Source organism: Podarcis erhardii (assembly GCF_964252035.2).
Source record: "Podarcis erhardii genome assembly, chromosome: 4".
Taxonomy (NCBI): Eukaryota; Metazoa; Chordata; class Lepidosauria; order Squamata; family Lacertidae; genus Podarcis; species Podarcis erhardii.
In genome coordinates, this window is record NC_138508.1 from 35004949 (window position 1) to 35020335 (window position 15387).

General features: G+C 44.0%; 1 protein-coding gene across 2 annotated transcripts; it reads left to right on the plus strand.

The window, feature by feature from the left end:
• Nucleotides 1-2353: 2353 nt before the first annotated feature.
• GPR161 (G protein-coupled receptor 161) lies at nt 2354-11012 on the plus strand. Of its 2 annotated transcripts, none has more exons than XM_081859730.1 (6): nt 2354-2492; nt 5739-6150; nt 7510-8234; nt 8699-8803; nt 9058-9177; nt 10458-11012. In XM_081859730.1, the coding sequence occupies exons 2-6, from the start codon at nt 5783-5785 to the stop codon at nt 10703-10705; spliced, it is 1566 nt and encodes a 521-aa protein (XP_081715856.1). In that variant the 5' UTR covers nt 2354-2492; nt 5739-5782; the 3' UTR covers nt 10706-11012. The 2 variants fall into 2 exon arrangements, with proteins under 2 accessions (XP_081715856.1, XP_081715857.1); XM_081859731.1 differs by having other exon boundaries at nt 7510-7556.
• Nucleotides 11013-15387: the final 4375 nt, after the last annotated feature.

Genomic DNA, 15387 nt, shown 5'->3' on the forward strand with positions numbered 1-15387 from the left:
AGTGAGCTGTGGACGACTTATAAATCAGTGTTTAATGACTTGGTATATGGCAATTTCTTATGTTCCCCTGGGGATGGGGGGAGGCAGCAGCTTCTGCTCATCCTTCTTCTATTCTCACTCCAGCACACCAGACTGCCCTTCCCCTGAGAACAAGGAGCAGCAACTGTTGTCCAGGCTAAGGGATGGCCAGTTGAAGGTGCCCTGCCCAGGGTGTGGCAAAATCCTCCAGTGGACACTCCACCCTCATATTCCGTATCCGTCTGTTCCATAAGAGTTCTGTGTCAAACATTCATCAAAAATCTGTTATCTTTTCATTTTCTGGCCAAGCACATACTTTTCCTTTGTTCCTTCAACTGCCTAATTAACAGTTTCTATTTGCTCTCTAAATCATTTAATCTAAATAGGGAATGAAGTGGTGCTTTAAATTCTGCCAGTTGGATAGAGCTACGTGGGTAGAGAAGAGCAAGGAAAGACACCGAATAAACAAAACGCTTACTTCATCATAACTCTTCATTTATTAACAAAACCAATCAAATGTTACATACACGAAATGCTTGCTTTTAACTTTTCTGTGTCTTCTAACACTTGCCAGCAGCTTAACTGCATTTAGGAAACACCCACCACAGAGTTTTCTGTTCCAACACCCAGTGAGCAAAAGGATTTTTCTTTTGGCTAGAAAGCATGTTTATCTTACTCTTCCACATTTCAGAGATGAAATTAGGCCAGCTCTTGAGTGTTCGCAGTAGCCTTATTCTTACAGCCAGGACTGGCTGAGTCCAGATACATATTTATAGATGTTGTTACACAGGACTCTTCTCCATTTACTGTATATCATAAATTTTCTTTTTTCAAACAATTTAAGATTGTTTAATCTCACAAATAATATGGTTCTTCTTATTGCAGAATAGCTGAAACTCATTTTTACATGTTGCTGTTACTCAGCTATACAAAAGTAACCCATATGTACTCAGAAGCTGCCAGATCCAGTCGTCTTTCAACAGCTCAAAAGCCTAGCTGCTAATCCATGCTATACACAACCCCAAAGAAGTGTGTAGAATTTGTAACTCAACTGTAAGACTATAAAATCTTCCTCCAAGGAGTTCAGGGTGATATACACAGTTCTTACTGCCTTTTCATCCTTAAAACTTTGTGCAACAGGAGACACTCATCTTTCTATTACTAGTGGTGGCAAGAATGTCAACGGCCAGCAAATGGAAAACTTGTTCACCTCTCTCCATTGATTATTGGTTTGGTATAGTCTGGGATATAGCTCTCTCTGAGCATCTTACATATCAATTAAAAGTAACTAGGGGAGAATCTAGATCGGATCATTTTTATGCTATTTGGTCAATATATATATATATATATATATATACACACACACATATATACATATACATCAATACAACAGAGATGGAACATAGACAATGGTCCAATTTAGTTTGTAGAGAGACTATGTTCTAGAAGAATAGGATTAAGAGATTTCCCTTGTATTGTGATTATAAAAGATGCATCACATGGATTAATGGAGGGTATTATTTTCCCTTTCTCTTATCCATTGTAGTTTTCCTTATTTTCCCCTTACTGATATAAAAGTTTGATGTTGTTTTTATTTTGTCTTTATTTTAAAAATTAATAAAGTTTCTCTCTCTTAAAAAAAAAAAAAAGGTTTGTGAAATAGGTAAAGGAAGAGATTTTGCCCAGTGAGCTTCAGGCCCAAGCCGAGATTTGCAGCCAGATCTTCCCCATCCTAGACAGACACATCCATACCAGACTGAAAACCCGCTGAATTCTGTAACTTCATTGAAGGTGCTTTGTTTCATTGAACGAAAGCCCTTGCTGCAAAATTAGCTTTGTGTGCTGTTCTGATCTTGCCCTAAAAAACTGTGGATTCCATCCCTTTCCCACAAATACTCCTTTCTCTTCTTATCTCTCTCCGTGCTGAGTCTGGTGCACCGCAAAATGGAGGGGAGAGAGAAAGTTTATGGAGTGTGAAAGACAGGAATCCTGAGGGTGGAGGGGAGAACAGCTATATAATATAAACTGTTTAATACTGGCGGTGAACCAGAGTACTGCTTAGGAACATCTCCCAGCTGCTGGTTTTCCAGTAAACCGCCTGGTCTCTAAAAGGCAAGGCAGCACTTTTGCCCAGGGCGAGCCTCGGCGTCGTTTCCTCACGTTGCCCGGCGCTGACTCGCAGGCAAGCGCGGAGCCTCGCGAGCGCGAAGGATCAAGAGGCGATCTGAAAAGAGGGGCAGCAAACTGGGGAAGGACAAAGGAGGGGAGGAGCGGGGGGGGGAATGGGAGGAGCGAAACGGGGACTGGCGGGATGGGGAAGAGTAGCTGGGAGGATGGACGGGGAGGAAAGGGGGTCGGGCGCATTTTCTGGGAGTCTGGCGGCGGCGGCGGCGGCTGTGGGGGGTCCTGGGCGCGGTAACCTGACTCCGCTGGCCCTGGACGGTCGAGCAGGAGGAGATCGGCCGGGTCTGACGGTGAGTGGGTCTCTCTTCCCCGCGCCCCAGCCCGGGATGAAGGGAAGGTGCGCGCCAGGGCGAGAGCGCGCGCGCGCAATGGAGGGGCCATTGTGTACGAGAGGAGGTCCCGGCTGGCCGCCTCTTCGGCGGGGGACCCTCCGGCCCCCGGGCGGGCTCTGGGCGGCCCCCGAACTGGCGGGGCCTCCGCGGCTGCGGAACAGAACCGGCTTTGTCTCTCCCCGCGGCTGGCAAGGCGGGCGAGAGAGCCCCGCCGCCGCCGCCGCCGCCGCCGCCGCCACGGCCCCTTCCACGCCTCCGCGGGTGGCAGCTCCAGAGGAAAAGGGCTGGGCTCCAAAGACGCTTGCACGGAGCAAAAAGAAAAAAGCCCGGCTGGTTGCGGGCAGCTCCGGGGACTGGGGCGCCAAGACGGCTGGGGAGAAGCGGAGGGCTTCGTCCGCTTCTCAGGGTGGCGTGTCGAGAGCATCCAGGGAGTGGGGGACTCGGAACCGACGGCCTCCTCTGCGTTTGGGTTGCTTTCGACGGGTGACGAGATCTTGGGCTGGCAGGGATCTCCAGATCTCACACCCAAAAGCGAATGAGATGGGGAAGCTTCGCTGCCCGAATCCGTCTTTTGGTGCATGCACCTCTAGGCCTGCTTAAGATCACAGACGGCTTCCACTGATTCACACACACACACACACACACACAATTGTGCGGGAAGGAGTTGCTGCCTCGTGGTGGAACCCCGTGTCGCTAGCAAATGTGTGAATGAAGCAATGCACTTGGGGAAAGAATCCTAGACTGGTAGAGTTGGGAGGGGCTCTGAGGAGCATCAACCTCCTGTAATGCAGGAATCACAACTAAAGCATCCATGGCAGATGGCCATCCAACCTCTGCTTTAAAACCTCCAAAGAAGGAACAGGGAGTCTGTTCCACTGCCCAACAGTTCTTACTTTCAGAAAGTTCTTCCTGATGTTTACTCAGAATCTCTTTTCTTGTAACTTGAATCCATTGGTTCAGGTCCTGCCCTCCAGAGCAGGAGAAAACAAGCTTGCTCCATCTTCCATGTGACAGCCTTTTAGATATTTGAAGATAAGGCTCACATGATTGGTCTTGCCCATATGGTTCATAGCAAGGGCAGCCCATATGGTGCCCTCCAGCTGTTCCAGACTACAACTTCCATCATCCCTGGCTACAACATCTGGGGAGCACCACATCAGCTAGTTACCCGTTTTATAGTACTGTATTACATTTCTGCACACGAACAGGACTGCACCACAAGAAAGAGGGAACCAATTGTTCTGTTTTTTTGTGGATGAAAAGAGCTGATATACAGTGTAGGATTTCTGATCTGTATTAGTAGGCCCCTTTTTGAACTGTGGTATTACATGTTCTGCATTAATTAATAGATCCAGATCAGAAGGGCAAAGGTTGCATTTGTGTCCCTGCATGAAAAACTGTTGTGGTGTACATGCAAAACTAATGTTGAGCACTTAAAATCCCATTGTTTTCAATGTGAGAATTAAGCAAGTGATTAATTTCCCCCAGTTGATGTCACCGGATCTTAGAAAGTGCTTGCATTTGACTAGAATCATACCTCTGATTGACAGACCTTTGGGCAGCTTGCTCAGGGTACCAGTGGTAACCAATGGAGGGATTAGGCTGGTCCTTTCTAAATGTATGAAAATGCTTTGAGTCTTCTGATGAGTAAGAATTGCTACTGCCCTACATGTGTAAAATCTTTCGGAATTCTTGAGCACACTATTGCTCATTCAACAGAGAAAGGTACTGCAGATTGTGGGCAGAAATCCCTGCTTCCATTTAAAAGCTAGAACAGGGAGATATTCCTATCACTAGCTATCTGCTTGTGTGGAATGCAATAAATGTTATGTACTTAACCCTGTTGTTGATTATTGTTATTACTCAAAGGACAGATTTAATTGGTGTAAAGGGAAATAGAGAATTATCTGTGTACCAAGCAAGTAGATACACAATAGTCACTGTGAGACAGATCTGTTACCCATACAATGAACTCTTAACTCATTGCCGCCTCAATTTTGCTACTGCTACTATAGCTGGTTGAAATTCTTGAAATGTCAGGGAAATACTGAAAAAACATTGGAGGCTAACAGTGCAAGCCTAACCATGTCTGCTCAGAAGTAAGTACCGTTGCATTCAATGGAGCTTACTCCCAGGTAAGTAGGGTTAGAATTGAAGTCCCATAAATTTCAATGTGAAGTGTGCTCAACGAATTTACTCTGGATCCAAATGGTGATGGGTGCCACTTTTCAGTAGATTATTAAAACAATAATGATCAATAAAACTTTATAATAAAACAGAAGAGGCTAATCTTGAAGAAGCTTTTTTCAATTGCAGTAGGGCAGTTACACCCCTTGGAACTGGGTGGTGGCAGCTCATCAAGCTGTTTCTGCTTCTTCTCCTTCACCTCAGGGCAAGGTGGCTGTTTGTTTACACTGAGTTGTGCCTTCCAATTGAGACATCCCCCACTACCTACTGTATTGGCCCGAATATAAGCCACAAATCAAATATAAACCACACCTTGAAAATTGATTGGGGTGGGGGAAGGGAGGAAAAAAAAACCCCGAATATAAGCCGCACCCTTAAAATTGGAGGGGGAGGGGGATTCCGAAAGGCATCCGCCCAATGAAGTGCAATCACACAAGAGGAACACACACGAGGCTTGCCCATGGAGGGTGGTTGGGAATCAAAAGGGGGGGTCAAAAAGCACCCGTCCCAAACAAGGACACTCTCACCACTGAAGCCCATACGGTCGTCAGCTGCCTAATACAGTGACTGCTTTGCTGGCGGCCTTCCCCCTTCCTTACCACAGCTCAGGGGAGGCTTGGGAGCGGAAGGTGGGCTGCGCACCATTCCCTTGCGCTCCTGGGCTGCTTCCTGGTGGGGGAGCCACGCCGCTTTGCTGGCGCCTCCCCCCCCTTCCTCCTTCTTTCTGGTGGTTCGGGCAAAGCTTGGGAGCCACGGTTGGGACGGGCAGCCTTGTCCCGCACCCCTGACGGCCCTCGTGGGCAGCTGTTTCAGCAGCGATATCGTAAGGTCACAAATATCAGCCACACTTTAACTTTTCACAGTCGGAATTTGGGGGGGGGAAGTGTGACTTTGGGCCAATATGGTATATATGCAGCATTCCTCAAGAGAATAGGACAGACACTGAGTGTGAAAAATCTGCCAGTAAGTCTCCACCTGCACTGGCAGAGAATATATATAGTATCTCTTCTTTTTCAGGTGTCCAGCATGTCCTGGCTGCTCCAACACAGGACGCTCCGACAATGAGCATCAACTCGCCTCTCAGCAACGAGAACACCTCAGGGAACCTTACGGTGCTGGAAGACGGAGCTGGCCGAGTTACAGAGTCCATTGCTATTATTGTCATCACCATTTTCATTTGTTTAGGAAACCTGGTGATCGTCCTCACTCTTTACAAGAAGTCGTACCTCCTCACGCTGAGCAACAAGTTTGTTTTCAGCCTGACCCTGTCCAATTTCCTCCTCTCCGTGCTGGTTCTTCCTTTCGTCGTGACCAGCTCCATCCGGCGGGAATGGATCTTCGGAGTCGTTTGGTGCAATTTCTCTGCCCTGCTCTACATGCTGATCAGCTCGGCCAGTATGCTCACTCTTGGACTCATTGCAATCGACCGGTATGTTGTCATAGAATCATAGCATCACAGAGCTGGAAGGGACCCTGAGGATCATCTAAGCCCAACCCCTGCAATGCAGGAATATGCAGCTGTCCCTTATGGGGATCAAACCTGCAACCTTGTTCTTATCAGCACCAGGCTGTAACCATCTGAGCTATCCAGCTGCTTTCATTACAGATGGGATGTGGGTGAGCAGTAAAGACAAGCCAGAATACACCTGTGCAGAGAGGGAGACCCGGCTTAAAGTAATACAGGACAAGATTGTCCTGACAGAAAATACTTTTGGGGGAGTCTACAAGCGCGGGTGGCGCTGTGGGTTAAACCACAGAGCCTAGGACTTGCCGATCAGAAGGTCAGTGGTTCGAATCCCCGCGACGGGGTAAGCTCCTGTTCCTCGGTCCCTGCTCCTGCCAACCTAGCAGTTCGAAAGCACGTCAAAGTGCAAGTAGATAAATAGGTACCGCTCCGGCAGGAAGGTAAACGGCGTTTCCGTGCGCTGCTCTGGTTCGCCAGCAGCGGCTTAGTCGTGCTGGCCACATGACCCGGAAGCTGTACGCTGGCTTCTTCGGCCAATAAAGCGAGATGAGCGCCGCAACCCCAGAGTCGGTCACGACTGGACCTAATGGTCAGGGGTGCCTTTACCTTTACCTTAAAAGCATCAAAGAGTGATCAGACAGAACCATTCCTCTATGGGGCCTCCCAGAAGACATCTGGCTGGCCACTCTAGGAAACAGGATAATAACATAAGAATCCAGTTGGGTTGACCAATGGCTCATCTAATCCAGCGTCTTGTTCTCTCAGCGGCCAGCCAGATTACAATGGGAAGCCTGCAAGCAGCGTCTGAGTTGGACAGCACCCTCCCCTGTACCTAATAATAAATAATAATAATAATAATAATAATTTTTTATTTATACCCCGCCCTTCCCGGTTCAAAAAACCGGGCTCAGGGCAGCTAACAACAAATTTAAAACACTTAATTGATGCAACAAAAAACAACATAAAATACAGTATAAAACGTGAATAACAATAAATTCATAATTCAAAAATCAATTTAGTGTGCACTAAATTTAGTGTGCACATTCATGTAACATCATAAATGTCAGCTGGTGCTCCAGCATACCTAATTAAAAACTGCACCATAATGACAGATTTGTACAATTTATATTTTAGCATCATCACTTTGTGTGTCCTTTGAGCTCCAAACCATGCAATAGCTGTATCTGTAGAAGTTGCCCATTTGGTTGATTACTGGGGCGAGTTTCAAATAACCAAGAGCAAGTTTTTTAAAGAAAAGACTCATTTCCCCTTCTTACTGCATGCTTTGTTAGGTTGCTGAATCCTCCTTTTATTTTTCCTCAGGTACTACGCTGTCCTGTACCCGATGGTTTACCCAATGAAGATTACAGGTAACAGAGCTGTTGTTGCCCTTCTGTACGTCTGGCTGCATTCCCTCATCGGGTGCCTTCCTCCGCTCTTTGGCTGGTCTTCGTTAGAGTTTGACCAGTTCAAATGGATGTGTGTGGCCGCGTGGCATAAAGAAGCAGGCTACACTGCCTTTTGGCAGATCTGGTGCGCGCTGCTGCCCTTCTTAGTCATGATGATTTGCTACGGATTCATATTCCGCGTGGCCAGGATTAAAGCGCGGAAGATTCACTGTGGGAGCGTGGTCATCGCAGAGGAAGACACCCAAAGGAATGGGAGGAAAAACTCTAGCACTTCAACGTCCTCGTCAGGCAGCCGAAGGAACGCTTTCCAAGGAGTCGTTTATTCTGCCAATCAGTGCAAAGCTTTGATAACTATCTTGGTTGTGATTGGTGCTTTCGTAATCACATGGGGGCCTTATATGGTGGTTATTACATCCGAGGCACTTTGGGGGAAAGACAGCATTTCTCCTGCTTTGGAGACACTGGCAACTTGGTTGTCTTTTACAAGTGCTATTTGCCACCCTTTGATTTATGGACTCTGGAATAAAACGGTACGCAAGGAGTTGCTGGGAATGTGCTTTGGAGACCGGTACTACAGAGAATCATTTGTTCAACGGCAAAGGACATCCAGATTATTTAGTATTTCTAATAGGATCACAGGTAATAAAGCATGGTGGTATGGCTTATGGTATGATTTCTCTAAATACCTCTTTCTCACCCAAAGGTTTGTTGCCTTTTTATTATTTTTATGCTTGCCAGGTGATGTTGAAGAAATATTAGTAGTCTCTCAAATGTGTTAGCTAAGGTTACTTAAACATCAGTTGCTCATGTCGACAGGGAAACATTCAGATTCCACTACCACTGAAAGGGAGAGGAATAAATTCCCCGTCTTTGATTTCTCCTTTGGAGATGGTATTCCTGTCATTTGGTGTTTAACTCTGGATTATGCAAACATACTTGTAGCAGCCTTTTCATTAACTCTCAGTACAGATGCTGCAGTTTAGCTGTTGGCTAAATCAAACAGCTGGATAATAAGTCGTGGGAGCTTTGGAACATGCTTTTGTTAAATCTCCCAGCACTTCTCCAGGATGTAGTTTGCTAATGCTGAAGGTCTTTTTTTGCAGATTTGGGACTCTCTCCACATCTCACAGCTCTCATGGCAGGTGAGAGGACTTTAGGACACAGCAGCAGCACCGGCGATACAGGTTTCAGCTGCTCTCAGGATTCAGGTAACTCTTCCTTTTTTAAAATTTCACTTGCATTTTCCAAGTTGTGAGAAACTATTATTATAAGAAACTGGATTAAAAGTGGCACTTGCTGGTAACAGTGTTTAGCAATTTAAGGTGCTAGTCTTGATCTATATAGCCCTCCATGGCCTGGGACCTCTGTGCCCAACAGAATGCCTCCTCCCATATTTTTTTGCACGTATTCATCATAGTAATTATTCCATAAATTAACTGTACAAGCCATGGTCTTGTTTTAGGAACAGATGTCATGCTGCTTGAAGACTATAGTTCTGATGGAGTTCATCACCCACATTGCCTTTATCCCCATCGACGGAGGAGTTCTGTGACTTTTGAAGATGAAGTGGAACAAACTAAAGGTGTGCTGAGGCTGGGTATTTTAGTCCAAAGCAGACAGAAAACACTTAAAATATTACTGTGTACTATTCAAATGTTAAAAACCAGACAGATCTCTGTCAAAATAGCTTACAGCTATGAGACATAAAGTGGAAGAAAAGAGATGTTGGATGAAACATGATTTATTTACTACTTTTACCTTTCAGTCAATACATAAGGTGTACAGTCAGTGCTTTTTTTCTGGGGGTAATCAATGGCACACATTACTGGCACCTTTTTTCTAGAAGAAAAGCACTGTGTACAGTACTTGACTATATTCAATTTGGAAGGTTTTGCTTCAGCTGTGGTGTGGTGTGTCATCTGGACCAATAAACTATGGTTAACACTAACTACGGCTAGTTTCAAACAAGCCAACAGAACTCAGATTACTGAAACCAGTTGGTTTAAAACTAACCATATTTAATATTAGCCATTGTTCCAGATCTAGATGACATGACAAAATGAGGTTAATCCAAGGTGGAAGCTTCCAAACTCCTCCAGGTAGTGAAGGAGCAGGGGAGACTGGCAGGGAATGTGACTTCAGGAGGTGACTAAGCTTGATCAGGTTTCACTAAACTGTTCGCGTCTTGCTAAGCCATACTTTAGCATGGCAGCTGTTCTTCACTAATGGAAGCTAAGGAATAACATGCAAAAAGCCAAGGGGTGAAACATACAGAAAAGAAGGATGAAAACTACTTTAAAAACAGGGGACCCATATAGGGGAGCTATAGATTGTAAGTGGATAAGACACAGAAGACAATAAAATAAAGTGGGACCTGAGTTAAGCAAATTGTTCAAGGGCAACTTACAGAACTAGTGCTGCAGGTATTGAATAAAATAATAACCTGTAATTTCTGTGCTACCAGTAAGACCAGGCATGGGCAGGTGTTTTGTTAGCTCATGGAGCTGGGTGCAAAAAACAATGATACAAGTATTTGTCCTGTTATTATTACTGAAGTCAGTGTTTAATTCAGAACCATTTTTTTCTCCATTTAGATGACTCTTGCGAGCAGCCTCAATATCTGCTGCCAATGCACTGTAGTTTTAAGTTTACGGATAGATGTCCTGATTAAAATATCAGGCATTTGCTTTGACTCTCCATTTGGTTAGCTTTAGAATTATTATGTTATTCCATGGTAGAATCCTGAAATTATCTGTATTAATAGATCCACTGAAGAGCTACTTTGTGTATGAAGTTTACAAATAGTTCCTTGTGGGCAAGGCTTCCATACATTCTTCTAAACTGTCTGTTTCCTCTGTTCAGAAGCAGCAAAGAATTCTGTTCTCCAGGTAAAAGCTGATGTTCATAAGTCTCTGGACAGTTACGCATCCAGCCTGGCCAAAGCTATTGAGGCAGACGTGAGGATCACCTTGTTTGGTGGAGACGCTTTACCTGGCTCTCTGTTTCCAGTGCGAACTGTGACAGGCAGCAACGGTGGTGCCCGGCGTGGGGGCAGGACCCACGTTGGCCAAAGACTGCAGCTACAAAGCATTGAGGAAGGGAACACTTGAAATTTCTTCCAACGAGGAACAGACGGAACCACTAGGGACGATACAGGGCCTTTTGAAAAGAAAGCAAAATGGCCTTCAGGGTTTTAGTCCAAGGACATCTAAAAAGAAAAAACCTGAAGTCTTGTCTTAACAGTATTAGAATTTGTGTGCATATGTCAAATATATGTGTTTTGCCCTTCAGGGTAGGGTTAAGGCCACCTTGTGCCTGACTGACTGCTCAGTTAGGAAACAGGTCAAAACAAAAAGGAAATTAGAAGTAGACCAGGGAGGCTACTCACAACATGAATGATAAGCTCTGCTTCTTGAAGTGATACGGGATTCCTTACAGGATCCTCTTCCTACTTGTTTTTTCTTTAATTCCACCCACTGACACTATCCATTTGAGACTGCTCCTTTCCTCCACCCACCCTATGCTTTCATAAATGCAACAGTTTCCTTCACATGCTCCTGGAGAACAGTACAAAGAAACACAACAGTTGCCTTAATAGATCAAGTGGAGTTTGTCATGTCTAGTGTTTGGCAATGGCTGAGAGATGGCGTGATGTGGGGAAGACAAGGAAACTGAAAAGGAAAACTTTCAGGCATCAAGGATTGGTTCCTTACCAGATCGGAAAGGAGATGAATAGGCTGCAATCCTAACCCCATTTGTCTGGGAATGAGCCCCACTGAATTCAGTGCTTCTGAGTAGACATAAGTTAGGACAGCACTGTAAAGCAGGAGGTGTTTTATGGTTGGACACGTGCAGAAATGTATGTCTAGTCTTACCTTAATGACTTTTGAGAAGTGCCGTGTATGTGGTTTTAACTAATGCACAACAGTTGAACCAGTTTTTACATCCCATTGGCAGTGTATCCAGGTAAGCTGTGAATCAGGTTTTCCTGATGTGAAACCAGCATAAAGTGAGTGTTTGAAAGCTGGAATTCATCAAGTCATCCACAACACGATGCAGCTCATACTCAGTCAAACTGAAACCTTTTCAGACACCTGCTTGAAAGCCTCTGTCCCTCTTTTCTTCTCTCCCCCACCCCCCCATACTTTTTTGGGGGGTTTCACAGAAAGGCTGAAACCTTCAGTCTGCTGAAACAATTGGGAGTTTTGCATAGCTATCACTAATCAGGCTTTGACAAAAATTAGCAAATGGTTAGCTCAGAATTCTGGGTTCACAGGGGCAGCTTTGAATTCAACATTGCGTGCTGCGAGGCACCTTGCCTTTAAATTCTCCTTTTATCCCATCTATAACATACAGAAATAGTAGGTGCTATTTACCTACTTGTGCCATATAGGATTACTTAAATAATTATCATACAGTGGTCAAAACATATTTCAAGTGCCATGAATAAACCTTCAGACATACAGTATGTCCATAGCTACTAATTTTTAAGGTTAGAAGGGGGAAATGAGACTCTTTTTAGTGGTGGTGCTTTAGCATGGACTCCTGAAGAACACTTTTAATTTCCACTTCAGTTCTGCTTAAATCTGTGGGAACGGCTTCCAAGTAAATATGGTTGGGATCACAGCCATGCAGGCTGGGGGTGATAAGTGCTGGAGTCCAACAATATCTGGAGGGCCACTGGTTCCCCATCCCTGCTAATAGCCTAGTGAATATGCTAACAATGCTTTTGTGTGCATGGAAGAGTTGCTGAATTTTCCCTTCCAAGTGTTCCTCCTGGCACCACAGCAAAATGGTGCCCTGAAATACTCCCTTTCCTTTACAGGGGGTGTGGAGGATGCCATAGGGTGAGGCTTGAAAAACCTCTGGATGCGCTTTTAAATTTCATAAGGATATGTTTCCATTTGTATTACTCCACTCAGTAATGTAAATCACTGCGTGACAAAAAGCACTTGCCAATCTTTGGTTAAACAAATGAATCTTTAGAGTAACCAATTATTTTGATGGTAGGAGTCCAAGATTTTGCACAGACTTTTTCTCAAAGCATCTACCCAAATGATGTTTACAACAGTTACAACTGTGCCAAGAGCTTTGAAATGTTATATATATTTATATATATATTTATATATATATATAAAACCTGTGTATAACACCTGTTCTGCAATACGGAGCAGCTCTTAACAACTTTGGTAAATGTGTTCAAGCACTCTTGCTGCTAATAACCTTTCTACAGAACAGAGGCATTTTTATACTTGCTTTTCCCTTTCCTTAACTGCAAATGGAAAATAATTATATATTTCAAATATTAAGAAATCCACTCTAGATGAATCCCAGGTGGAGGCTAATGTGGCTAACATCTAAGGCTGCAGTCCTAAATACACTTCTGGGAGTCTCATTGAACTTAAGAGTCTTTACTTCTAAGTAGATATACTGCAATAGTAGCATAGACACAATGTGAATTTTTTGGGGGGAAGATTATCCTAACTTTACCTGTTGAAGAACTGGCATCTTGCAGGGCTGGCCCTAATTTTAAGCAGTGCAAGGTGGCAGATGCTGGGATAAGGGAGAGCAAAGATGTTGTAGGACTCTGCTTCATACAAACCAACCTGTACCCTCTAAGCTGCATGGAGATTGGGTGGTCTAGTCAGCCTCTGTATTTGAACTGGGGTGGAGCTGGAGCAGGGAACCATCCTGCCTTTCACCTCAGGCAGCAGCATATTTTGGGCCAGCCCTGGCATCTTGCAATGTCTTCATGTCATTGTCCCATCTGATGTGCCTTCAGAACACTGCAACCAGCTCCCTCAGGCCCAGGTAATTCTCAAGTCACATAGTGGCAATGGAAGCTTGTGCCCCAAATCAAGAAGCCAAAAGTATTTTCAAGAGACTGATATGGTTTCTCTTGCCTGTATTTCAAAGAAAAAACCTATTGGAAGTAATTGGGCCTATTAAACCAGCCTTGTTTCTGTAGTGGAGGAATAGATGGAGGAGTCAGATAGCTATGGTCAGCATTTGCTGTTTCATTGCAAAGAACTTTGAAATGGTGATTAGATAAATTTATGGAGGATAAGACTATAAATGTTTACTAATTCATGATGCCTATGTTATTTCTCACATCAGAGGTAGCATGCCTCTTGGTGCCTGTTGTTGGGGTTCACGACAGGGAGAGTGCTGTTGCACTTATGTCCTACTTGTGAGCTTCCTGTAGGCCTCTATCTGGTTGGTCACTGTGAGAACAGGATTCCGGATTAGATGGGCCTTTGCTTTGGTACATCAGGTCTCTCTCTATTTCCTTATGGTACTCTTACTGAGCAGAAGAGTAAGTTAATGAAATAATATTCTCATACAGATTTTTGTTGTTGATGCATTCTCATTTTGTATTCCCTCCCCCAATTGTTAAAAAGATATATGGTTTTCTATATGAATGCTTTGAAAAATAAAAAAATGTATGAAGATAGTGATTTTCTATCCCAAGGAAAACTGTCAGGAAAATAAGGGATTTAGTAGACATTTGCAAGGATCAACTCTTTCAACAAGGTCTGATTGGGTGGCACACAAAAGCCACAGTAAATTTAACAATTTTCTACAAAGCTTTTGTTTCAAAATGTTATAACAGAAGTTATAAGTAGGATTATGTAATGCCTGTATGTTATAGAACCTTTGTGCTTTATACAACACAATTAACTGGTAATTTAATTTTTAGCCTATCAACACATATTTTCTCTGGATTATTATTATTACTATTATTAATTACATGCATATCCCATCTTTCCTCACAGTAGCTCAAGGGTCGAGTACATGGTTCCTTCTCATTTTATCCTCACAACCATGGGATGCATGTTAGACTGAGAAACTGACTGGCCAAAGGTCACCAACTGAACACGGCTGAGCAATGATTTGAACCTAGGCTTCCTTAATCCTAGTTTGGCACCAAAACCATTACACCACACAGCTCTTTAATCAAAACAGAATATTAAACAGTGCCTATAGATATAGTTAAGGTTGCAATGCTATACCTGGGAGTAAGAGCCATTGCATTCACAGGGTCTCACTTTTGAGCTGACATACAAAGTATTGCACTGTTATCTAGAAGTATAGCAAGTCTTAAGGTGCCACAACTTTACTTAAGTTTGTGACATTAACCTCAATACATACCTGTTTTGAACTACACAACCTGTTTTCTGCCTAAAACAATTTCCAGAGAAGTAGGTGTATGCTAGTGTTAATCTCTTGCAGCAAAACTGTTAAGTTGTGGGTGAACATATCAGACAACACAGCAATTCTTCAAACAGCTCTTGTTTATTCACAGGCCAGAACTGAACTGAAGTGTTCAGCCAGCCTGCTTATATAGAGCCCCACTACAATGCAACAGTAGCAATTTTCTGTAACTATCCAATCACTGAATGTCACTTTCAATCCCTTATTTGCATATGTGGACCTGAGTGAAAACTATTTACAGTATCCCCCTGCTGGCCCAGGGTGAGAACTTCAGTACATAACAAAAACACCCTGTGGCGCTTTAAAGATAAGAATATTTGTTGATTGAAGAAGCTGGGGTGGACTAGAGGCCATCAGATATTGTAATCTTCATTTGGCCCCTTTTTCTTTGTAGGTGTCCAGCTTGCTTATCATCAAGCCAAAGGCCACGGTCAAGCCCCAATGCGCCTTTGCTTTCCCAAGTGATCACCTATTTACATCTCTGTGTCTATTTCAAAGCATTTCCACACTGGTTAATATTTCAAGAATGTGCTGAGCGGTGTTGCAGTATGTATACTTGGCACACCTCTAGCTGGCC